Here is a 27,485-nt window from a genome sequence, read left to right as displayed (position 1 = left end):
TATGTGAAGATTTAATTTGTTCTTCTGTATTATTAATGTGACATATATCAGACTCATACTTCCAAATTAAAGTTTAGCCTCCATTGATATGTAGTTTCTTAAACCTTAAGGCGATGCCCGTACACAGCTTAGTTAGTGTACCCTGAAGAGGAAAAAAAAAACAATAAGTGATGACTGATACCAATCCCTGTCCCTAACTGTATTGGCTATTTACCGTTCTTGTGGAATTAATGGCTTTTTTTTTTTGGGGGGGGGGGGGGGGGGGGGGGAGGGGGGGGCAACTGATCTTTGAGCGACATCGTTCTGACCATAGCTAACGCCTAAGTTTTTCTCTTTGGCTCTGTTAGATACATTGTAGACTACTGGTGTTTACTATTTAGAGATTTTAAGAGACCAATCAAACTTAAAGTCATTTTTTAGCATTTATACATTTTTTTTTGGTCTAAGTAGCAGGAAATGTCAACAGTTGTTTTTTAATGTTTTGTAATACTTTATTATCTATTTAATTAAATTGTTTATTTTTTGTTTTTGTTTCCAGAGCAGAAAGTCTTTCTACACAGATGAATAACACCAACAGAAGGTCGTAATTTTCATAGCTTCCAAAAACTTTCAAAAATTTCTTCTATTTTTAATGTCTTCGGTCTCCGAAGTTCAATCTAAATAGAGATTAGATACAATTAGGCTTAGTAAACAAATATATTAAACGCATATAAAAATCTTGAATGTTTCTGCTTTTGAGGTTAAAGTTTAATAAAAATATATGTTTACGACCATGACGCATAGATCACCTTTGACCCCTTGATCAGTCCCTCCAGATTCTGCCTCGTCTTAAAGACGAGCCAGTGACTCATTTATTGTCTTCCGAGACAGAGGGAGACATATATTGTAACGATTGTCACTCTCCAGACTTCTGTAAACACTGCTCAACACATCTGACACGAGAATTTGACAACAAGAGTTAAAAAAAAATAATCTGATACATTAATAGCTAATTAATAACATCAAACACTAACTTTACATACTTCTCTGTACATTGCCGTACTGCTATACCCTTGATCCACTCCTGGACCCGCACTGCTGCATTCTCACTGTCTGAACGGAATTGCCTCTCTTACATCGAGACCAAGCGAATGGTTTTGCACATTGTCTCTGGTTCCTGAATGATTTCGATCACATGATAATATCACGGGTCATATATAAAGTTTATACTAGTGCTCTCCCCTTGTCCAAGCAAGCTGATCAGTATTATTGACCTGTGTTACACGTGTTAACTGATCGAATACAGTTAAACCTACAATGTCAACTGATCGAATACAGTTAAACCTACAGTGTCAACTGATCGAATACAGTTAAACCTACAGTGTCAACTGATCGAATATAGTTAAACCTACAGTGTCAACTGATCGAATACAGTTAAACCTACAGTGTCAACTGATCGAATATAGTTAAACCTATCATGTCGTCAATACAGTTACAAGAATATAATAAACTAACAGCCGACTTCTAATTATAAACATATACTTAGTAATACTTACATAAACTGTTACAATGATAGGAAGGGTAAGTATTTTGGTAAGTAAACAGATAAACATATTTCTATACTTTTTCAGATTTTAAGCTTTTTTACGCATTTTAATTTTTTTTTAAATTGTCTCTGTAGTATACAATATGGCTCCTTTTGTCTCGAAAGGCAATGGATGCGCCCAAGTGAGTCACTGGTTTTGGCTTAATCTTGAGACGGGGCAGAATCTGGTGTGGCTAATCAAGCCAATTCTAGAACGGCAGACTTTGCCACAATTCGTACATGTGTATGCCTCTGATTTAGGGCTAGCAGACAGGGCAGCTTTCTTTTTTCCCTCTTGATTAAAGCCGCTTCAATTCTTTTGTTCTCATCAAGGGTTGTCCCAGCACGCACAGTCTGTCTCCATGCACTCCGGTCTTTGGCTATGTTTTCCCACATACTTTCACTGATGCCTGAGGCTCTCATGTCTCGCTTGCAGACATCTCTATATGTTAGTCTTGGGCGGCCCTTGGGTCTGACTCCTTCCACAAGCTCAGCATATAAGATATCTTTCGGGATTCTACCATCTGGCATGCGGGTGACATGTCCGAGCCAGCGTAATCTTCTTTGTGTCAGGAGAGCATACATGCTGTTCATATTGGCCAATCTCAAAACTTCCTGATTGGAGACATGGTCCCTCCAAGAGATGCCCATTATGCGTCTGAGGCAGCGCAAGTGGAAACTATTCAATCTGTGCTCTTGGTACATGTATGTTGACCAGCTTTCACTGCCATAAAGGAGAGTGCTCACAACACAGGCATTGTAGACTAGGATTTTGGTCGCTGTGGTCAATTTACCATTTTCCCAGACGCGCTTGGAGAGTTTTGCCAATGCTGTGGTAGCTTTTCCTATCCTTTTTGTCAGCTCGATGTCTAAGTCTAGGTTACTGACAATTGTTGAACCCAAGTAGGTAAATTCCTGCACCACTGAAAGGGTGTATACACTATGTAGTATACACTAGTCAACAAAGTGACACAATTACATCTCAATGTTAATAATTTCTTCTAACAAGATTATAATCTCTATGTTTGATAATAAAACTGAGTATTTCAATACAATATTAAACACAGCTTCTTTATTACGAAGACTTAATGAGCATTGTAATTTATATATTTTGTAAAAAAAAAAATAAAAAAAAAATATATAAATTGTCTTTGGGATAAGAACCTTGATCCAAATTTTTATATTAATGTATCTTTTTTGCATTTACTTTTGTTCCGATAAAAAAAAAAGAATCATGATAATAGGCTATATACTTCCGAGCTGCTGATGCAGGCAAACACAATTCTGCTCGAGTCGAGATCGTATTTCAGACCTTGCGGTCTAATGGGCAGATGATGTAAAGGTCATCTGTGGCTATGGCCCACGGTTAACGAGGGTGTCTTGTGGTCAGGTTAACGATCAACCGCCTTTATCTATCTCAAGGTTTTCTAAAAAAATCCCCGAAACTCAAAATCTCAGTCTTCACCGCAATTTGAACCTGAGACTTCTCTGTACGGAAGCCACCACCCAGTTTTTGTTCATTACTATGCTACCAGACAGCTCCAAGCCCAAAAGAAGGACAAAAAGGAGGACAAAGAAGACAAAGTTAACTGGATATATGTATTTGATTAAAAATAAATCGTGATTTATGATTACACATTGATACATGATATATATAAGAAGAAGTTTTCAAAGAAGTTTTCTATATTACTAAAATATTACTAAATATAAATATTATTTGTAAAATCCGGTTTCGGATTAAGCGGACTTTCCGTCTTATTGAAGTTCAGATTATCGGAGCTACACTATAGATTTCGATCTGGACTAAATTTACAACTACAGAATTCTTATATCAATAAGCCATTAAAATGTTGTCAACAAATGTCAAAGTACCAGCATATGTCAAATATCGGTTTCTTTACTCTTCTATTTTAGTTCCTGTTTTCTATTCATTAAGCGCAGAGAGCTAATGGAGAGCTGTTCCTCACTTTACACATATTTTGAAAGTTATGTATATAAATAATAGTATTCATGATTAGTTATCTGTGGATGAATAGCTCAATGAAATTAGACACTTTATTGGTTTATCTTGACGTTTATCTTACGCAGACTTCTATAAACATGATGTTGATTTTGGTGTTGTCTTGCTGCTTAGTGTTGACTTATGCTGATGCAGTTCAACGAGACGATAACGGTTAGTACAATAAAATACCTATCTGATGTAAACTTTATCTTTCAAATGTCCTGTAATTGACGGCAGTCAATAGCAATAGCTCTATACTACGTCACAGGTCTGCCACGTCACAGGTAGCTTATATATTGTTACTGCACAGGTCTGCCACGTCACAGATAACTTATATAATGTTACGTCACAGGTCTGCCACGTCACAGGTCGAACAGGTCTGCCACGTCGAATATATGCCACGTCACAGGTAGCCCATAAGCTGCTACGTCGAAGATCTGCCACGTCACGGGTAGCCCATAAGCTGCTACGTCGCAGGTCTGCCACGTCACATGTAGCCAATAAGCTGTTACGTCAAAGGTCTGCCACGTCACAGGTAGCCCATAGGTTACTACGTCACAGATCTGCCACATCACAGGTAGCCCATAGGTTATAGGTCAGTGTTTAGTGTTACTATAACCAATGACACCCCTCCCCCAAATGTTCATAAACAAGTTTTAATATTAAAATTTTGTATTCCCCACTATCTGTGATACGTCATTCATGCTTTAGGGACACTAATAACAATCTCTATATAAAATAGTGCAACTGCTGGTTTAGTTTGTGTTAGTTCATATCAATCGGGCATCACCTTTGCCTGTTTTTACAGAACTTGAGCCTAAGGGTGGTAGAAATAACAGAGGTGCCCCATGGAATTACATTAAAGACCAACTTAGGCGCAAACTTTCCCTAGCTGGCATAGAAGAAAACACCTGATTGCACGCCAAGAATGGCAAAATATGTAGGTCACACCTGGGGCTGCGTAGCCACCGAAAACACTAGATTCCTCATTACTCATAGGAGTTGAAGACAAGCCTTATCATTATTATTATTATTATTATTATATCAACTTACTCTGTTTGTCTGGTACAATTCTTGTAAAAGTTAATTCTCCCACTTCATTTATTCAGATCGAATGGAAACTACACAATTATTCATAGTCCCTAACAAAATATGAGAAATTATTTAGTTAGATGTAAAATTTTGTCACTATTTTTCAATATTTACATATAAATTGTTTATCATTTCAGAAATAAACTTGAAAACTCGCATGCAAATTTTTATAAAATTAGTTCCTGCAAATCAAGGTAAAAGTGTGTTTTTGTTATTGCACAAACGTATAAACGTTTCATATAGCCTTGTTGAAACAAATTATATTTGAGCTTCTTACAGTTATTTAAAAATATCACTTCAGACACATACTTTATAAATTGGTCTCGAAGGGAACCAAATTAGATTTTGTATCTTTCTATCTCTTACTCATATAAAATGAAAGTAAAGTTCCCTTTCAGACCGTACGATCTCTAGAACAGATTATGTTAAGGTCATCTGTTTCTTTGGACAAAAGTCAACGAGCAGGATTTCATGTGGCCATCACAATGACCAACCGCCCCTACTTTCTCCAGCTTAAGTCAGTACCCATTAGACTTGGTTGGACTCAGCCTCACTCAGGGGCACCATAAAAATCCCTAAATTCAAAATCCTAGTCTTCACAAAATTCGAACGCAGTACCTCACGTTCGGAAACCAAGTGCTTAACTACTTAGCCACCGTACCCCTCTTTCTCTCTTATGGTTTTATTTAATGACTTATGACTTCAAAAATAAATAAATAAAAATCACGAGTAAATCTATTGGCCTAATTAAATCTGAGTTTCTAATGTTTTTGGTTCACAAAAGAAACGAATTTAACTCTTTCTCTCCGCAATTATGGTCCATGATCCGATGGAATTCTTCATTTTCTCATTAGTATTTTCTTGTACTCTGTTCTGACAAAACTTGAATAACTTTCTCGTTTGTTATAAAGTATTTTATTTGGTCTAGAACTAAAGGGGAATGCAGGCTCTTTTTATATAAAACAAAGTAAAGTTTTATACCATTAAACATTGATTTACTTTAATGAGGTCAAATCAACCATTGTATCGTCAATTTAGGAGAGAAAGAGTTAAATGCTCTATTTCGAGTTCCAGTTCATATAAGACGTACAGGGACAAAAGTTTTGTTTCTATAAATAACTAAAGTTACCAAACTTTCCCGCATAAGGGGACTACGATCTCCTTTTTGAGGCCCTGTCCTCCGTCGGGCAGGCATTGGCTTAAAGCAGTGGTTCCCAAAGTGGGGTTACCCATACTCACAGGGGTACGGGAAGACTTTGGAGAGGGTACGTGTTGCACCTCATAAACTATGCCGATTTTTTTTAATACTCATTTATTAAGCTCATTCTTCTCATAGACGCAAGGCGAGGGGTACTCAGCGTTACAAACATTATAAAAGGTTACACTTTAGTCAAAAGTTTGAGAATAGCTGGCCTAAAGTATAAAAACTTCCCGCTTTTTCTCAATAAATGAATGTTTTCGTGTTATTATTTCTATCTTCTGGATTAATGACACGGACTCACCAATCTGAAATTGTCATGTAGAGTTGTGTATCGCACTTGGAACTCTAAGGTCAGTAAAAGCGAACAAGAGCTCCCTTCTACCGGCCTGGGGTGAACGGTGTGTTCTTCTCCTTCACGCCACCCTGTCTGACCGGGGATTGAGACTCGGGGTTAAACTTAGAATTTGATTTTGCTTTCACTTCCGGTGGACACGGACACTCGGCAGAAAACCTGTTATTATATATAAAAGTTATACCTAGAGTTAGCGCGGGGCCTATGGAAGTGCGGGGCTCACTGCGACCGCATAGGTTGCAGTGGCCTGAAGCCGGCCCTGAGTTCCACAAGTACGTTTACACCAATAATGTACTACTGGATGACAAAAGTGGTCATTATCGAACCACGATGGACGAACAATATATATATATATATATATATAAATATACTACTTTGGAAAGATGTGTCAGAGACTTCGAAGTTTTACAGTCTTTGAGATGTTTTATTAAATACAGTGTGATCCTAGCTCTTGTTTTTAAAAGTTCACTTTGACTTTTTTTTTGTGTCCTCCCTTGTAAGGTCTTGTCCTCCTTTTTGTCCTCCTCTGAATGTTCTTGTGTCTGGTAACTCTATGCATAACGAGCGTCCCAGTAAAATAAGCTTTTGTTATATATAAGAGAGGAAGAATGAGAGAGAGAGAGAGAGAAAGAGACTAGATAAATAGTAATCACGTGCAGTGGCGTAGCTAAGCATTTGAGAGCCCAGAGAACTTAACCTCCTTAGGGGCCCCTGCATTTTGACATTCGACATCATGACATGAGATAATGACGTAATATTCAATGTAAAAACAAATTTTGGACACTCACTTGGGTCGTGGGGGAATTTTCAAATTGAATCCCCATCCCTACAACACTAGCTACGCCACTGCATTGATTGTATATGTTTATAGACATAATGTTAATCATTTCAGACGGTTACTTGGAGAAAAGAAGGCAGTTATCAACAAGGGATAGCTCATTAAATCCTGAAAATTCTGATAAAAATCTCTAGATTAAATGGTAAGAATATTTTTTTTTTACAAAAACAAACGTGAAAATGACAAACTACAGATCTATTTTACTGGTACAATGACTTGGACGTCTAAAATAGATCAGGATTTAAAATATTCACAACTTAATTACCGCGTTAATGAATTGCGAGTTTTTTTTCGACGAAAAGTTCTTGATGATTTAATGAAATTTAGCTCCCGGATAAAATCTCTTTTAATATTAAGCTGGGGCCCGATCCTTATAGTATGCCCGAAGAACCTGTTGGCGTTTTAGCCCAATAGCCCGTTGCCACTCCACCTGTCATGACGTCAGACCTGTGATATGGCAACGAGCTGTTGCTGCACTTGTTGTTTATATTTGGTTGCCTGGTCGTGTGGTATACGCGCTGGACTGTTGTCCCATAGTCCCTTGTTCAAACCCTGCCCGCTGCTATCTCATCGTCTTCCAGCGGGAGGTTTGGACCAGGAAATACATGATCTTCAACTCTGAAGGAACATCCGAAACACGTAACACATTTGACATTTTTTTTAGATAGTGACTTTGAGGTACTCTCTACTCTCTATGGCCTCCTTCAGTCGCGAAGCGACTATGGATCAAATCATGGAAATGAGATGAATGCCTGGGCATTAGCTGTGGTCGGAACGATGTCGCCCACACAACAATTCCCCCCTTTCCACGCAGCTGATGAATCCAAAGTGCCTATACAGTTTGGGGTCAGCGGCGTCGCAGGTTCTGCCAGGAGGTACTATAACTACTATAATGTGTAACTTACTAATTACAAATGGTGCTCTAGTAAATTATACATTGATTTCTTACTTCATTGAGTCTGAACGATTATATTTTTGTCATAACTCTTTGTAAGTAGAGACAAAGCACAGATACGTGATAGTAAACCTTACAAACTTTTAACTAACCGAGTAAAAATCTAGTACACATTATCAAACTTCACTCCCAGTTACCAATATCAAAGAGTATTATAAAGTACCGGAGTACCAATCTCTTGCTGTTGTTAAATTACGTCTATATTTTATAAGCTAATTATATTGAGTTTTTTGTTTTTTAATCTTGAGAATTAAGTATATTTATATATTTTATTATCTCTTGCGAAAAAAATGTCTATAACTTTTTAAAATGCATGACGATTGCACGTAAGAGATGTATGTTTTGGCCTAATTAGAACCAAAATGTAATTGTTTTTCCGTCATTTAGGGTCCATTGCGATAGTAAAAAAGTTTATGGGGTTGGCTTTTATTTCAATTAAGACGTTTCTCTTGCATTCTTTAATGTATTGTAATAACTTAAGTGAGGCAACTCAACGCGGACATTGACGTTTATTTACACTGAGACATGACAAACACAAAGGACATTTTCCTTGAGTACAGCATCTCCATATTGGCTCTCTCCTTGGGCGGAAATCGTTAGTCTCTTATGTCAACATCTGACTTGTCTGGTCACTGACAGTGCGCACCTTCTTTCTGCACTATCTTGGATGGCGGTGCGCATGGCAAAGTCATAACAGTATTATATTATATTATATTATATTATATTATATTATATTATATTATATTATATTATATTATATTATATTATATTATATTATATTATATTATATTATATTATATATGGCCTCCTTCAGTCGCGAAGCGACTATGGATCAAATCATGGAAATGAGATGAATGTCTGGGCATAAGTTGAGGTCAGAACGATGTCGCCCACACATCAGTTTCCCCCACTCCACTCAGCTGATGTATCCAAAGGAACGGCAGTGCCCATACTGTTTGGGGTGGCAGTTTCTACCAGGGTGTAGCACTGGGTGCTGCAAACTGCTTTACGGTCGCCAGCTCCTGATTTTTCTCAGGGTTGACTACCGAAGCCTTTCCCATGATTGGATATAGCTGCAAGGCAACAGAGGCTTGAATTCAGGGGTTTTCTTCTCTCAGGTGGGTAGCCAGCCCCTCCTGCCTAAGCTTACTGGTTAAAACGCCAGTTACTCGCCTTTGCCCCTTCTCCTGTTAGTGAGAATAGTTCCGCCGGACTCAATTCCTGAGCCACACGTGAAGGCCAGGAGTTGGACTGGTTGTCAGAGGCTATTTGAGACGCATGCCATTAGGAAGCATTTTATAGGTAGGGGAGTGCTTACATCCATTACCACTTCCGGCAATGACAACCTTGCGGAACCTCTTTTACGTAACAGTTTACATTATAACAATCTCATTACTGCCTCCAGTAGGCACCTATCAATCTGTCTTATAGTCTTAAACAGCCAGTGTTATATTAATATAATTAGCAGATGTAATGTAATTAAGTGAGCGATCGCACAATGATTAGAAGATTATGAAGGAATCATTTGATAATTCAGAATCTTGTACATATAGTCTATTTGCAAATATTTAAAACTTAGTTTATATTTTAATGTAACGAGAGATGGCTTAAGAAGTAAGTACTAAAATTACTTTTTTAAAATTATATTTAAAAATGTTATTCATTGTTTTATTATTTAAAAACTTTTCTAATATTTTATTATACAATTATTTGTTTGACCCTATTTCTAAGTAATAATAACAAACTTTCCCTTTCAAACCTTGTGGTCTATATGGCAGATGATGTACAGGTCATCTGTTTCTGCGTACTTAGTTGTAAAATATGATCTAACCAATCTACAGACTTCCGACAGACTTTCTATGGACTTCCTATCTCAAGACCTTAAAGAAACATTCTAGTTTTCATTCATTAACCTATGACCTATGGATGTAATTAATATTGCTAATAAAAAAAAACAATATACATACCATCAAACATAATTTGTTTTGTGTATTCCTCTAATGATTGGATATTTCAAATCTAACTATGTATCGTCGTTTAGTAAGTTTGTTTGTAGTATCGTGTGGTTATTAGATTCGCTAGAGTGGTTAAGTTTTAGTTTTAGCACTCAAATATTAGGTTGTGTTCAGTCTTCAAATATAAGGTGGTGTTTAGATTAAGTAGTGTTTAGTTTTCAAATATTACGTTGTGTTTAGGTTTAGGTTATGTTTAGTTTACAAATATTAGGTTGTGTTTAATGTTTAAATATTAGGTTGCTTTCAATGCTTAAATTTTACATTGTGTTTAATGTATAAATATTAGGTTGTGTTTAGATTTAGGTTGTATTTAGATTTAGGTTGTGTTTAGTTTTCAAATATTAGGTTGCTTTCAATGCTTAAATTTTAGATTGTGTTAAATGTTTAAAGTTTAGATTGTGTTTAATGTATAAATATTAGGTTGTGTTCAGTCTCAACTAAGACAGTGACTAAGTCAAAAGAGAACCAACACAACTCACAGAAAAGTGACTTGAGTGACTACAGACAGAAGTCTTCATTTCCTTACTGAATGTAATCAGAATATAACATATGGCCCCACTTTAGTAGCAAATTTTCATTACAACTTGCATTACAAGTTCCTAGATGTTTTATTTTCGTAAAATACGTAAGTTGACAACACAATTGATAGAACAAGATGTTCGGCTAAGTGTCCGTGCAATATCCAGACTACGGACTACAAGACTGATAAGGTTTATAGTTGTCTGTGGAACAGAAACAAAAAAGATAGGCCTACTAATATATCCGTTGTTACAAAAAAAAGAATGTGATTGCTATAAAATTATAGAGAGAAAACAAACAATGTTTAAAATAGAAATATCTATGTATTTATATATATATATATATTATTTTATGTAAATTTGCGAAAAGAAAAAAGAAAAAAATTCATGTAGTCACAAAACATCAAAGATCAGTGGCGTAGCTAGGGCTGTGAACCGGGGGGGGTCCGAATGTGAAAGTCCTCCCTGCCTCCCACATAAGGGCGGGGGGGGGGGGCACAAATGAGTGTCCGAAACTTGTTTTTACATTAAATATTACGCCATTATCTCATGTGATGTTGTCGATTGTCAAAATGCTGGGGTCCCTAAAAAGGTCAAGCACCCCGGGTCTCCAAATCCCTAGCTATCTCACGGCCAAAGTTTTAATGGAATAGAAAGAATAACTTTTGTTCAGAAACGTTTATCGGTAATTACAAATAATTAAATCTGCAAAGCTTTCTGTTAGAGATCACGTGAAGATATAGCCCCACGATAATGCATTCCGGCAGAGATTGAGGTTGTGGCATCTTTTCAAAAACAAATCTAATCAGAGTTGTATGTTTTAATCACCTTACAATGGGCTTATGCCTTTACACTAGTGGAAACTAAAGGTTCTTAATTCTAGATAAAACTCGTTTCGTATGTTTTTGATCTTCTTTAAACTTCATACAAATATCTTCCCAACTTAGTCACTGTTTGTGAATAGCACTATATAGTATATTAATATAATTAGAAAAACACATACACCCATAAAACCTTACAATTAAAATTAAACTAGGAGTGCACCGTAAAAGCACTTTTCGATATCCGGACTGAGCCGGATTATGGGGATAAACTTGCCGAATATCCGGATCCGGAGGAACAATCCGGTGCACCCCTAAATTAAACACATTCATTAAATACTAAAACTAAAATTTAACTTACCTATTAACCTCTTGAGCCAGCTAGGAAAATATCTAAATAGCTGAGACTCTGGTCTCCATTTCGGTCGAGATTCTGGAACGTCAGCAGCAAGGCGTTTTGAAAGACTTGATTCGGTTGAAATGGTGCCGTGTTTAAGAACACATTGAATTCCGCTAACGTGATGACGTAATCATTGCCGAGATCAGCGCCCATGATGAGAAAAGAGACATACGTGACCAGAACGCCTAGAGGTGAAACATCGGTGGCAGTCAGCTTGCCGTCCAGGTTCGTGTCAAACAGTGTGAAGTAGACTGGGAGAAGTGCCTGCAGCCACGGGTCGGCCACCGAGTTGAATGCGTTGAAACATTCCAGGGAAAGCGAGCCGGTTGAGAAGAAAGCCACGAACATTGGCTGGACAGTTTTGATGACGAGAAATAGAGTTTCCTTGTCGTAGAGTGACGGGGTAGCGGTGGTAGTGTTTAATGCTGAGACCTAGAAACGACATTTTAAAACAAATTATTTGAAAATTATCTGGACGAATTATTTTTTTTATATGACTAAGAACTTAACAAAATGCAGTGATGCCTAAATATTTTTGGCCATATAAATTTCCCGTGGCTTTATTTTACATAGTGGGTAAAAGTGTCGGCGTGCCGCATAGCACTATGTTACGGATAGGATATGACCCGCAGGCCTTAGTTTGGACATACATGATAAACATCTTAACTTTCAAAGGAAATGCTTTAGCTTGAGTAGCTGTTACATATAGACAGATAGATAGATATATAGATAGATAGATAGATAGATAGATAGATAGATAGATAGATAGATAGATAGATAGATAGATAGATAGATAGATAGATACATACATACATACATACATACATACATACATAGTCCATACATACATACATAGTGCATACATACATACATACATACATACATACATACATACATACATACATACATGCATACATACATATATACATACATACATACACTCTCACACATACATACATACATACACACATACATACATACATACATACATACATGCATACATACATATATACATACATATATACATACATTCATACATACATACACTCACACATACACACACACATACATACATACATACACACATACATACATACATACACTCACACATACACACACAAATACATACATACACTCATACATACATACACTTACACACATACATACATACATACATACATACATACATACATGCATACATACATACATACATACACTCACACACACACATACATACATACACACATACACACATACATACATACATAAATACATACATACATACATACATACATACATACATACATACATACATATATACATACATTCATACATACATACACTCACACACACACACACATACATACATACATACATACAATCACACATACACACACACAAATACATACATACATATATACATACATACATACACGCACATACATACATATATACATACATACATACATCCGTACATACATACACACATATATACATACATACGTACATACATACATACATACATACATACATACATACATACATACATTCATACATACACACACATACATACATATATATATATATATACATACATACATACATCCGTAAATACATACACACATATATACATACACACGTACATACATACACACATATATACATACATATACACATACATACATACATACATACATACATACATACATACATACATACATACATACATACACTCACATACACAGATACATACATACATACATACATACATACACTCACACACACACATATACATACATACATACATACATACACACGTACATACATACACACGTACATAGACACACACATACATTTCTACTTACATAAAAAGACGAAGTCAAAGTCATCCCTAGGATTCTAAGCCAAAACATTTCACTGTAAAGACAACACTGCGGATAGAGGAAAAGATAACTCTCATTTTGAAAAAACAAAACATTACTTATTTATCTTATACTATAACAGCAGACTAGGAAGTAAAGATGGTAGACTTGGACTGGACCCGGCTTTGGGGTACGGACCATAACAGAGTAAAATAACAAATTAACCTATATGCAACACAAGCTTCAACTTAGGGCCTCCAAGAAATATGTAACACTAACTTAGAAATTCTGGACTTATAAAGAGCCCCAAAAAAGGCCCAACTAAGGACTTTTTCACGTCCAAATACGGCTCTTGAGTCCAATAGGAGGCTACTGTTTCGACCCTACGCTCCATTTTAACCATAACCACTGGGAATCAAAAGAATTATTAGGTCAAGCTAATTTTACTTGTGTTGGTTTAAGTCGTAGGTCACGTGTATATCCCCTTCATAAATCTGGAATCTTGTTTTATGTAAATACAATTTTGAATGTACTTACCAAACTGAGATCCTTAGCTAATACCTTAGACTTATACGTTGATAAACAAGGTAGAACTATTTTTGATTTAGGGAAAGCAAATTTTACAAATAAAAAGTCTCCTCCCACAGCTGGTGTCTGTATCGTAATAATTCTGACCTGTTGCCCCATAAACTTATCTATAAATGTTTCTTTTTGTAATCTCGACTTTGTGAGACGTTCAACTTCTGCCAGTCGATCTACCAAAAGGTTTGATCATGGGAAGATATGAACTGGTTTGACAATTTTGTGACTTGGGCTGTAGTTAAGGTCTTCTCTGTAACAACTAAAACTGATTCTTGTTTTGGTTGGGGGGAGAGGTGAAAGGGTTGTTGACATTTGAGGAGACAAAGAGAGGTTGGAAGTTGAGATTTCTTTATTGTTTAGTGCACTTTGTTGTTTAGTGCACTTTGTTGTTTAGTGCGCTTTGTTGTTTAGTGCACTTTGCTGTTTAGTGCACTTTGCTGTTTAGTGCACTTTGCTGTTTAGTGCACTTTGTTGTTTAGTGCACTTTGCTGTTTAGTGCACTTTTTTGTTTAGTGCACTTTGTTGTTTATTGCACTTTGCTGTTTAGTGCACTTTGTTGTTTAGTGCACTTTGTTGTTTAGTGCACTTTGTTGTTTATTGCACTTTGTTGTTTAGTGCACTTTGTTGTTTAGTGCACTTTGTTGTTTAGTGCACTTTGCTGGTTTTTTTTATTAATGGGTCCAAACAAATGGAAATTCATTTTGACCACATTTGTCCACCTCAGCATTGCTACTAGAATAATAACAATATAGATGTAAATACAAACGAAATACACAAAAGGAAACATACATACACACACATACACACACACATACATACATACATACATACACACACACACACGTACATACATACATACATACACACACGTACATACATACACACACACACGTACATACATACATACACACACACACGTACATACATATATACATACACACACACATACATACACACACACGTATATACATACACACACACATATATAACTAGCGCCTTAAGAACTACGCTTCTGTGTACTTCTCGGTAAGGACAAATAATTTGAAACACCCAAAACTTCAATTGAAATAAAGGAGTTTTCAAATCTTTACATTCTAGTCTTATACGGAGAGGAGACGCCCACTGTGTCCAGATCTGATGTAACAGTGGTGCCGTCTTTAATGATTGAATGTGTTTTGGAGAGGCATGTCTTATGAAATATAAATCTCTAGAGACTAGAACCAAAAGCGAACGATGTGGTGACACCCATGCTTGACCCTTTGTTTCTTCTTGGTCCTTGTGTGAGACATATCTGGTTTTGTGAAAGTAGCTTCGTTAGAGGTCACTAACCTGTCTGAGAGAGAGAGCCAGAGTCAACTGAAAGCTGACAGGCCCATCGTCTCCGCCAAGACCATCACTACTATCACTACCATCAGTACCATCACTGCCATCAATACCATCACTACCCTCAGTACCATCACTACCATCACTACCATCACTACCATCACTGATATCACTACCATCACTGTCATCAGTAACATCAGTACGATCAGCAACATCAGTACCATCGCTGCCATCAATACTATCATTACCGTCAGTACCCTCAGTACCATCACTGCCATCAGTACCATCAGTACATCACTACCATCAGTACCATCACTAGTCTCAGTACCATCGCTACCATCAGTATCATCACTACCATCAGTATCATCACTGCCATTATTATCACTACCATCAGTATCATCACTACCATCAGTACCATCACTTCCATCAGTAACATCACTACCATCAGTACCTTCAGTACCATCACTGCGATCAGTACCATCAGTACCATCACTACTATCAGTACTATCACTAGTCTCAGTACCATCACTACCATCAGTATCATCACTACCATCAGTACCATCACTGCCATCAGTATCATCACTAACATCACTACCATCACTGACATAAGTACCACCACAGTCATCAGCAACATCAGTACGATCAGCAACATCAGTACCATCGCTGCCATCAATACTATCATTACCGTCAGTACCCTCAGTACCATCACTGCCATCAGTACCATCAGTACCATCACTACCATCACTACCATCAGTATCATCACTACCATCAGTATCATCACTACCATCAGTACCATCACTTCCATCAGTACTATCACTACCATCAGTACCATCACTGCCATCAGTATCATCACTACCATCAGTACCATCACTACCATCAGTAATGGAACATCAAACTAATGGGCAAGACGTGAGTAATGTTAGAGAGACTCACTCAGAACCGGGTCGCCTGGAGCGAGACCTCTCATCAAAGGCCTGAACACTGAACTTAAACGTCGCAACCTGTGGGAAATGGAGACCCACTGCATCGTTACCAATGAACAGATTTAGTCTCGCCTAGAGGAACCAAAGGATAAGACGAGATATTAAAATAAAAATAAAAATAAAAAAAATAAAATTGTAGAACTGTGAATTTGTGTCAGGTAATTATCAGCAGACTGCTATTTATCCCATTGGTATGTAGGCTTAAGCATTCACTTTGATTTCAAAAGATGATTTCCATTTTTTAAAAAAAGGGAGACAACCTGACATTCATTGCATTCTCTATTATCTCCCATATTCTTGCCTTGACAAACCAAACCAAGACTGACCAGTGTGTTATTGTTGTCTGAGTGCACAATAATGACTAGGGATTTACAAAAAAATATTAATAAAATGGATAACCTGTGGACACTGTTAAATAGACTACTATGAATTTTATTTCTCTCTAACCGGGCTCGATAATGGCGATGCCAGAGAATGACTGTTACTTTGTTTTTTAATATAATAATAATTATCTTTATTTTACTTCTAGTAATTTGTTTTACAATTGTACAGTACGCTAACAATACATCGTTAGTGTAATCAATTTGTAGGGTAGAATATCTAATATACTGTAAATAATTAGAGCTACGTTGATACTTCTTGGTGAAAGAAGTGTACATTCTCATTTCCAAGGAATTCAAATATCTGTAAAGTCCTTTCTTTTTTTTTTATGAATAATGAATGAATATCTTATACCAGACATAAGTACATTTGGCCATTGCACTGTCTTGTCTGCTTTTGCTCTTATTTATTTGGTGTGTGTGAGTGTGTGTGTGTGGGGGGTCGTTGATGGAATGTTATGCCCCTTTTAGTAACACACATAATATTGCATATTGTCCCCCTTTTAGGGATACTGTATAGAGTAGGAAGAGATGTGCCAATGCATAGGAAAGACTACTCTGGTAGTGAAGATGGCTGATTAAAGTTGTTATGATCTTAAAGTGTTCTTACTTCAAGTTTGTTTATATTCAAGTATCTATCGTAACAGGGGAATTAATCTTTTTTTTCTTTGCTAACAGCTATCCTCCTCGCCTACACTCACGGTTCCTTGCCATTAGGGGTGATCATGGGTTAGAATTTCATAGTCACCGGTGTTCATTCTGCATTGCATGAGATGGTTATTGAAATGATGTTTTGTAGTTCGTGTGTTGGTCATCTTGAGAATGATGACCATTTCCAGTAAAATTACCCTCGCTAATATTGAGAAGCACTTTTTGTTTACAGTTCTTTGTTTGTTGTAAAGTTTCTACTATCAGACCTTGCAGTCTTTAAGGCAGATGATATCAAAGTCATCAGTTTCTGCAGAAAAATACTTTGCAGCACAGTGACCAACCGCCTTTACTTTTCCCGAACTAATGTCAGAGCTGGGTGGACTCAGAGATCCCGATGGGTCAGGACTTAGTGATTTTACCATCACAAAAGAGATATAAGACACCGATAACAAAGACAAACAGGCACAAAAATTCTTTTGTCGCCTGGCGATCAAACCATTAAATACAATTGAACTATCTGATATAAACATTTCACATACAAATTATGAGTGAGCCAGGTGTTAATTTATATTATGGTTTTTCTATAGTTATAATGTTTTGTTTGGCGCAATGAACACATTGTAAGACACATTTCCTTGTGGATTAACAAGATTATTAGGCCTATTGTAAATAGTTTTAAATTAAAAGTCTTCTCCAGGATTCGATTCCGGCATTTCCAGTTCGGAAGCCAAGCGCTTTGCCGCTCAGCCACCCGCTTCCCGAATTAGTTGTAGAATTATTCAGATATGAATACGCATGACGCGTAGGACGTTATCATCTTCTTTTTTGAAGTTACGTCTGTATTATATAAGATAAGATAAGAAGATAGATATTACTTTTCATTAGAGACTTAAAACTGTTTTAACTGACATAGCAGAAGGCATCAAAGGCCGCCGGATACACATTTGAGAGCAAAAGAAAATCCACTGCCGAGGACAGACGTAGACAGTGAAAAGAAAATGTAAATCGAATAACGGCGTAGAATGGTTATGTCTGCACTGCAGGTCCAGCTTAGGCCAATTTTATCGATTGCTCCAAAATGGGGCCCAGCAAATTACATTCAATTACAAATTGCGCGTTGGCTGAGTGGTTAAGCGCTTGGCTTCCGAACCTGGGGTCCTGGGTTCGAATCTCGGTGAAGACTCATTTTGAATTCCGGGATTTTTAGGGCGCCCCTGAGTCCACCCAATACATTGAGTCCACTAATGGGTACCTGGCTTTAGTTGTGGAAAGTAAAGGCGGTTGGTCGTTGTGCTGTGCACATAACACCCTGTTCGTTAACCGCTGGCCTAATAAACATATGATCTTAACATCATCTGCCCTCTAGATTACAAGATCTGAAAGGGGTACATTACTTTATACTTTATAAATTGAATCAGTCAACTAACTATCCGTCATGGCTCTTGTCACAGGCTTTAAAGATGTAGGTTTTAGAGAGTTAACATATTTAGTGTATCGTACGATTGACGTAACTTTAATTTACCCACTGGCGCCCATTGCATTTAAATTGCTTCATATGCATGTTGTATAATAAATGTGGATATAATGGTTTAGTTCAAATTAATAGTTTTAACTGTAAAAAAAAACTTAGAAGAGGGACCTTGTAGGCATTCATTATATTGGACTCCGCAATTTGTAAGGCCGGCCCTGTTTTACTGGTGCACTGGATGTGGCGAAAAGTGTAGATTTTGGTTTGGGGGGGGGGGGCTTCTCATAAATCTTAGGACTCAAACCCAAACCTTATTAGTATACACTTCGTAGTGTACTTTGTTTCCATGTTGACAAGTGTATTATATTTAAAAAAAACACAAGTGTATCAGATTCAGTTAGTACAGTAAGTTCAATGTTAGTTTTCGTTCTAAAGAAAATCTGTTATTGTATGTTTTCCTTAGCACTTCTATTTTATTAATATGACATCTCCTAGAGCTCCTAACTGGAGTTAATAATGCCAATTTCTTGGTTTAACTTAAAACATAGGATATCTTATCTTATTAATTGCAGACTTTGTTTCAATACAAGATAATTGCACCGTCTCGTATCTATGTGTTTATCTAATTGAGCATGTCAAGAGAGAGAGAGAGAGAAATTAAAAACATCGCCAGAGGACAACAGCTTTGTCTGCACGAGATGAGAGAAAATATGTAGGTCTCAACTGGGTCTGCACTGCCTGCATAGTCATTTGATTCACTACACGCATCCTTAATATCGGGAATAGAAGACTTGCTATTATCATGTTAAAATGAGTTGTAGACTGTACATCCTAGCTGGTTCACACAATCTATTCCATTCTCTCTTGACACTTCGTAAGACTCACTTGCACGAATTTGTCTTAGCATATGGAATAAGAAATGTGAATCTATCTTTGTGTCTTTCTGGTAATTTTATGTATGTGTTTTTGTATTATAACTTTTGAGTTTTAACATCTAGTCTGATAGCGAGAATAATTTTTAGATGATTATAGCTTTCTCCAAGGTTACCGATGCGGACCTGTATTGTCTAAAAAAATCCAATATTTAAAATACACAAAAAAATACTTTAAAAAAAAAACAACAATGGTTATACTAAATGTTTCAATTAGTCATGTAATTAAATTTGTAATAAAGTCTCAGACGACAATCCTTTATTTTGAACAATAATTTATTAACTTAACTACATTGTATAATAGGTTACGCATTATATAATCCACACATATAACAATCTATTTAAGACAAAAACAGAATATTACTTTGAAACCTTATTTATTCTCTCCCTTTTATCACTTGGAAAACAAGAGAAATAAAAAAAGACGTTTTCTAATAAATATAAATTTGATTTGAAGGCGGTGAACCATGAAACCTGTAGATTGAAACAAAACAAAAAATAATTAGTTCAGGCAAAATAAAAGGATTGAGATATTACTAGATTGTACAACTTTATTTCACTAAGGTAATCTGACTTGTTTACAATGACAATAAAATCTGTAGACGAGTTTATGATAATCATATAAACATATGAACCCTTTCTGTTCGTAATTATTTTTTATGATCCGGTGGAATTATTTATTTGCTTATTTATATTGTTAATATTTGTATTAATTAAAATTTCATAATTTTGTTATTAAAAAATATTTTATGTTATAGAATTAAAGGTGAATGCATGCTCTTTAGAAAAAAAACAATTTAATGTTTATAAACCAAAAATTAATTTAATAGGGTCAAAGCAACAATGGCATATAGTGAATTAGGAGAAAAAGAGTTGATGTACTCAGCGAGAGAAAAGCAACATAAGTATGTCAAAGTACACACATACAAACGTACAGTACTTTCATACAAGTCTCTTACAACATTGATAATAGTCAAATTCCAGAAATTGAAACTAGGGCCACAATTTAGCATGAATTTTTACCTGTGTAGTCCAACATACAGTACACGAGTCTTTAGAAAGAAAAAAAAAACGCCAAATGTAAAAATTAATCCTTTTTAAAAAAATAACAAAACTTTTTTTAGGAGAATAACTCCGCACTTACAGCTATATCTCTAAATATTTTAAAATGTATTTCAATGATACGATAGCAAAAAAAAAATCGTTAATTACCTTAGATAAATTGACCACTTTTCAAAGTTCTCAATTGGGATATTGATTCATTATTTCTAAGCTATAATAACTAATTAGTTTTAAGTTTTATTTTCATTCAAAATAAGTGTGGAACAAATAATGTAATCAATTACATAATTGGACAAAACCCTACATATTAAGCCCTATTTGAAATACTAAAGGATTACTTCCCTTTGTTGGTATCAAACTAAATAATTAATAACTAGTAATTATTGACTAATTAATAATTATTTTACTGATTCATGTCTTGTTTATGCCAATAAATATTTATACAAATTTCAACTTCATCCGAAAACGATGTGGGAGAGAAAACGTGTACAATCTTTTCCCCAGACAGACAGACAGAGCGAGTTGATAGAAGCTTTGCAAAAACAACAACAACTAAACCATATATGGACACTCACGTCTGACATTTCAACCTAAGATGTTGACAGGAACGATATCAAAGAAGCTAAGTTTCTGGTCATGGTCAAGATCCAGAGCTGAGAACATCACCAGCAAAGCATTCTTGTAGACCTCGTTTGGCTGGAAGGGCGCCACGTTTAAAAACGACGTGAACTCGGCCAGAGATATAGAATAGTCATTCCCTGTATCTGCACCCAGAATGAGAAATTCAATGAAAACTATAAAAATTCCGAGTGGAGATGTATCCGCAGGGGTCAGAACACCATCGTGGTTAGTATCGACAAGGCTAAAGAAAAAGGTAAGAAACGCCTGCAGCCACGGATCAGCAGCGGCACCGATAATGCCGAAACATTGCTGAGAGATGGAGCCGCCGGTGAAAAAGGTGACCAACACCGGTGCGAAGATCTTGTAGAACTGGGTAATGGAATCCTTGTCGTAGATAGAGGGTGCTGTCGTTATTGTAGAGGTAATATTGAAGAGTGAAGAGATGGAACCAACTGCCTGGGTGCCGATGACACTCCATGACATGATCTGAAAAAAAAAAGTCAAAGTTTTACCGTGAAAGATTTTTATGTAAATTTAAAAAAAGCTTAATGAATTGTGAACTGTTTAAAAACAATATAAAGAAAGAAGAATTTTACGAAAACATTTTCTTTTATTTGTGTATCGACACATATTACTTTTTTAGCCTACTTGGTGCGCCTTTATCTCTGTGCTACTCTTACATGCATAGTGTGCAAACTTAAACTCTATGGCCATACTATAACGTCTTCAGGGCACGCGAAGACCTTCCTTCAGAGAACAGTAACAGGAGAAAAAAGAAGAGGCAGACAGAGAAAGCTATAGGAGGAAAACATTAAAGAATGGATAGCCATGTCATTGAAGGAAAGAATAATGAAGGTATTAGACGAGAGAGGAATGGAGAAAGACGATCAAAAGATCTAGTCTGGTGCCCCAACCACTTAACAGACTAAGGCAGGGGTTCTCAACCTGTGGGTCTCGACCCCCCATGGGGGTCAATGGAGGATTTTCCAGGGGTCGCCTAAGACCATCGAAAATATGGATTGTTATTGTCTACTCTTCTATTGCTGTATGTTTGTGTGGGGGGAAGGAGGTCGCGGCAGAGAGGGAATTGTAAAAAAAAAGGGTCGCCGATCTTAAAAGGTTGAGAACCGCTGGACTTAGGGATGGGTAAAGGTGAGGTGAGTGGTGAATCAGTCTATTTTATAAGGGAATTCAAGAGAACATTGCTGTGATGCATTTGGGCTTTGAGCAAATACCATTCAGTCTCCAGTTGCTCAATTAGGTTACAGCAGTAAATGAGTTAATAGCATGCATAAAATAGTACTACGATGATATTACAGCTTTAACAAATTAAACGTCAAGACAGACAACCCCACTAAATGTGAAGCTTTTGTAGAATTAAAAAAAAAATTGATAAAGTTCTTCTTTCAGACCTTGCGTTCTATATGGCGGATGTTTTAAAGGTCATCTGTTTCTGTGACCCACGCTTAACGAGGGTGTCATGTGGCCAGCACAACGACCAACCGCCTTTACTTTTCGCCATCTAGTTTCAGGTCCCCATTAGAGCTGGTTGGACTTAGAGGCGCCCAGAAATCCCGAAATTAAAAATACCATCCATCACCAGGATTCGAACCCGTGACACCCCGCTTCGTAAGCAAAGCACTTTACCACTCAGCCACCGCACCTCATTGTAGATTTAAAATGGGGCTAATCCAAGCTTTTTAATACGGAAGTAATGATGGTCTATAGAATGTTGAAACCTGTTATGATTTTTTACAGTCTTTGAACGCTTTAGAACCAACTGACAAATCAAATTAGCAGACCTATAAGAAGACTACAGTGAATAGACGTTACTTCTTAGATACCCAATTATTTCGATACATTGTCTACATATATAGAACTAGACATAGGAGAAGACTACAGTGAATAGCCGTTACTTCTTAGATACCCAATTATTTCGATACATTGTCTACATCTATAGAACTAGACATAGGAGAAGACTACAGTGAATAGCCGTTACTTAAATACCCAATTATTTCGATACATTGTCTACATCTATAGAACTAGACAAACTAGTCGGCTATAGAAGTCGTAAACTAATCACGATGACTAATTACGAGAAAGTTATTCGATAATATTTAGACATGCTTACTTCTTGCTAACTATACTATGAAATGAATTAATTTATTGATAGACAATAACTTATCTATACAGTTATTATAAAGTATTGACTTGAATCGCCCTCTTCCCCTAAACCGGAAAGCTATGTATTAGCCATGTTGTAGGGGTCCAAAGACACATTTATGTATTTTTTATTTATAACAGGGACGAAACAATTATGTTTTATTTATCTTTCAGTAATAATTCCATATTTTTGTTTACATCAAGTAAAAAAACAAATATGTCCAATGTTTAAAAAATTCAAATATTAATGACGGCGTCTCATCTTATCATAGGACATCTCGTTTTTTTTTTCATACGAGGCGTCTAGAACAAGATGGGTTGAGAAAGCGCTGTGACAAATTATCGTTTTATTACGTCCACGCCAGTGCGATTCTTCAACACTTTTTTTGTCTGTCAACATCTTGTGCGTCAACAGAGCCATCTTGCTGAACACGAAGAGAATCTAACGACTATCATAGCCGTTACAAACATATTTCTTCTACTGTCTTTTTTTGTTGTGGTCGGTCGTTAGCTTATGGCTTCAAACAGCTAATACAAAAGAATTAATGTAGGCATACTATATAGTTAATCAATAAGGTTATATAACTTGAACCTCTCTTGTGAACAGAAAATTCATTATTTATTTTTATTAAAATATTCACAGATTGAACTTGAGATGAGATACAGATCTAATAGTAATGAATAGAAATGATATTTCAATAAAATCTAACTCACAACAAAACACGTCTCTACTCTTTCATGTCTCAAAATTGTCTGCCAGTTAACATCTGCATTACGACAAATCAGCTCCTATTTCATCATTGTACACAGTACTGCAACCTAGCCTCTTATTATCGTCACCTAGGAAACACACACACACACACACACACACCATAACACTTGTATGTCTCTTACACGTCAGCACGTGTCGACACGTCCCGGCATGTCCCTACATGTCCCGGCACGTCCCGGCATGTCCCTAAATGTCCCGACACGTCCCTACATGTCCCTACATGTCCCGACACGTCCCTACATGTCCCGACTCGTCCCGGCATGTCCCAACTCGTCCATACATGTCCCGACACGTCCCGGCATGTCTCGACACGTCCCGGCATGTCCCGGCATGTCCCGCCACGTCCCTACATGTCCCGACACGTCCCTACATGTCCCGACTCGTCCCGGCATGTCCCGACACGTCCCTACATGTCCCGACTCGTCCCGGCATGTCCCGACACGTCCATACATGTCCCGACACGTCCCGGCATGTCCCTACATGTCCATACATGTCCCGACACGTCCCTACATGTCCCGACACGTCCCTACATGTCCCGACACGTCCCTACATGTCCCGACACGTCCCTACATGTCCCGACTCGTCCCGGCATGTCCCGACACGTCCCTACATGTCCCGACTCGTCCCGGCATGTCCCGACACGTCCATACATGTCCCGAAACGTCCCGGCATGTCCCGACACGTCCCGGCATGTCCCGACACGTCCCGGCACGTCCCGACATATCCCGACACGTCCCGCCATGTCTCGGCACTTCCCGGCATTTCTTTATTTAACTTAGGAGAAAGAATTTTTGGAAAATTACCTCGATCTGGTTGATGGAGTGAGAAAAATATAATGACTATGTCTTCAATTGCTCTTTTTAAATAAATGGGGATGTCACTAATAAAAGTTTGAAAAACACTTAAGTGGTGGCTAAGTGATAGAGTGATAGGCTTTCTAGCCCAGGGGTCTTGGGTTCGAGTCTCTTTAAATTTCGTGATATTTAGGACACCCCTAATTCTGCACCTGAGTCCACCAAACTCTTAAGTGAAGGTGGTTGGTGGTTGAGCTGGGCAGATGACTTCCTTGTTTTGTTAACCCTTCAGACGCGTGTGGTAGTTTAGCCTCTAAACAGTAGAATTGTAATTCCATTTTGTATGCACTCTTGTAAAAAAGCTCAGCACTTTAAGGGTTAACCGACGACCAAAAAAAAAACAACAAAAGACATTTTCATCCCCTGCCCTATAGATCGCAAGGTCCGACAGGGTCACTACTTTTACTAACAATGAACATAGATGGACACTATAAACGCATAGTCTACTACTTCTTGTGTTATCGAGGCAATGATCAAAGTAGGATACGTGATTAGTTACTTACAAAGCAAGCAGAAATCAAACACATCTGCAGGAGTCTACAACAATACATTCTTCTGTGGAGATAGATAAAGTATTTATCTTTACAAAGACACAAAACAACAGAAATTAATTTTAAAAAATAAGTGTAAACATATTCTTTACTAACAGAACCACACACATTTCCTAACAAGTTGTTTTTTTTTATCATAACTTTAAAGTTAAACTGTACTGAAGTTCCAAAGTATCTTTCTCGCACTTGTTTGTTGTATTATAAGTTTTCGACACCCCTTCAAAACTAAAGTTTATTACGCCCTTGCCTAGATTCCCTTGCCTAGACACTCTTGCCTTGACACCCTTGCCTAGATTCCCTTACCTAGACCCTCTTACCTTGACGCCCTTGCCTAGACTGCCCTAGACCATATTTTTAATTCACTAGAGAGCTGTCTTTGAAGTCAAAGCATTTACTGTACAGAAATTCCAATGAACCTTTCTCGCACTTGTTTGTTATATTATAAGTTTTCGACACCCCTTCAAAAATAAAGTTTATTACGCCCTTGCCTAGATTCCCTTGCCTAGATTCCCTTGCCTAGACACTCTTGCCTTGACCATATTTTCAATTCACTAGAGCGCTGTCTTTGAAGTCAAAGCAATAACTTATAGCATCAAACTAAGAAATGTAAAATTTGACATTTTTCTTTCACTGTGTTGAAAAATCTGAATTTTAAGAGACAATTGGATTGCCTCTTTGCGTGGTCGTGCGGTATGCGCGCTGGACTGTCGTTTGGTCGTCCTGGGTTCATACCCTGCCCGCTGCCATTCTTCGTAATAGATTATTTTCCCCTCTAAAGGAACATTCCACAAACATTTGTAGAGCTGATCATGTTTCTTATTTTATAAAATACAGATGATTAATTCCTATGATGGTCAATCTTGTCATAAATGTTAATCAAAATATAAACTCTGCTATGTCGTTGGTTTCCCTTGCTGATTCAGGCAACCGATTCCATGATCTGATAGCGTTACCATTGTACAAATGTAACTATAATTTAAATTGTAAGAATATAATGGATACTTCTATTTCACGCCTTTAACTAATACTTACATTTAAAATGGCTTTAATGCTGTGACTTGTAAACAATGTATAGATTACAGCAAACAGGACAGTTCTTGTTAACGTATCTATTCTTGCAGGTATAAGGTCAGTGTCAAAGTACTGTTATACTCTCAGTATTTTAGGTTCAATAAGTAGTGGTTTTTTTTTACGGTAGACATTCTTTTTTTTTCTATATGAATATTACAATATGTGTGAAGTCAGAGTCAAGTCTTTAATACTGCTTGTTTTTAACTTCAGTCAACTATCGACCCAGTTCAGTCTAAAGACTTTAAATGTTGAGAATAGAAATGTCTCAATAAAATAATATTTTGACTTTGACGACATAAAACTTTCTAGTCTTCTTGCAATAAAATCCCATCTCAGAACTTTAAAGAAAAAGAGACGTAAAGTGTGTACATAGCAACCTGCATGTCACGCCATCTGGCGGGGAAACAGAACAGGGAAAGAAGAAGAGCAATAATAAAAAGGAGATCAAAGTA

General features: G+C 36.9%; 1 protein-coding gene and 2 long non-coding RNA genes across 6 annotated transcripts; 1 reads left to right on the top strand and 2 right to left on the bottom strand.

Moving 5' to 3' along the window:
• The first annotated feature begins 3,580 nt into the window (after positions 1 to 3,580).
• Positions 3,581 to 19,934, top strand: LOC106063249 (uncharacterized). 2 transcript variants are annotated; one of them, XR_008774613.1, is made up of 4 exons: positions 3,581 to 3,737; positions 4,796 to 4,852; positions 7,104 to 7,191; positions 19,580 to 19,934. It is a non-coding gene; the product is annotated as an uncharacterized LOC106063249 (long non-coding RNA). The 2 variants fall into 2 exon arrangements; XR_008774612.1 differs by lacking the exon at positions 19,580 to 19,934 and adding an exon at positions 9,846 to 9,970.
• LOC106069400 (uncharacterized) lies at positions 10,533 to 14,322 on the bottom strand. 2 transcript variants are annotated; one of them, XR_008774605.1, is made up of 4 exons: positions 14,158 to 14,288; positions 13,624 to 13,675; positions 11,720 to 12,190; positions 10,533 to 10,741 (listed from the first exon to the last, which is right to left on the bottom strand). XR_008774605.1 is itself a non-coding variant. In XM_056009741.1 (4 exons), the coding sequence occupies exons 1-3, from the start codon at positions 14,305 to 14,307 to the stop codon at positions 11,723 to 11,725; spliced, it is 684 nt and encodes a 227-aa protein (XP_055865716.1). In that variant the 5' UTR covers positions 14,308 to 14,322; the 3' UTR covers positions 10,533 to 10,741; positions 11,720 to 11,722. The 2 variants fall into 2 exon arrangements, 1 of the variants encoding a protein (XP_055865716.1); XM_056009741.1 differs by having other exon boundaries at positions 13,624 to 13,689; positions 14,158 to 14,322.
• A 249-nt stretch (positions 19,935 to 20,183) lies between the features above and the next one.
• Positions 20,184 to 27,176, bottom strand: LOC106062234 (uncharacterized). Of its 2 annotated transcripts, XR_008774611.1 has the most exons (5): positions 26,995 to 27,176; positions 25,915 to 25,966; positions 21,577 to 22,108; positions 20,963 to 20,991; positions 20,184 to 20,413 (listed from the first exon to the last, which is right to left on the bottom strand). It is a non-coding gene; the product is annotated as an uncharacterized LOC106062234 (long non-coding RNA). The 2 variants fall into 2 exon arrangements; XR_008774610.1 differs by lacking the exon at positions 20,963 to 20,991 and having other exon boundaries at positions 26,995 to 27,174.
• Between the last annotated feature and the right edge of the window lie 309 nt (positions 27,177 to 27,485).

This window comes from Biomphalaria glabrata, chromosome 14 (assembly GCF_947242115.1).
Source record: "Biomphalaria glabrata chromosome 14, xgBioGlab47.1, whole genome shotgun sequence".
Taxonomy (NCBI): Eukaryota; Metazoa; Mollusca; class Gastropoda; family Planorbidae; genus Biomphalaria; species Biomphalaria glabrata.
Note: the sequence above shows the minus strand (reverse complement) of the source record. Positions and strands in the feature narration are given on the sequence as shown.

Coding starts and splice junctions, on each gene's coding strand:
- LOC106069400 (XM_056009741.1), bottom strand. CDS start 14,307: ATGGGGCAACAGGTCAGAATTATTACGATACAGACACCAGCTGTGGGA. Junction 13,690..14,157: donor TAGCTAAGGATCTCAGTTTG/GTAAGTACATTC, acceptor CTCTATCCGCAG/TGTTGTCTTTACAGTGAAAT. Junction 12,191..13,623: donor CTTTGACTTCGTCTTTTTAT/GTAAGTAGAAAT, acceptor TGTCGTTTCTAG/GTCTCAGCATTAAACACTAC.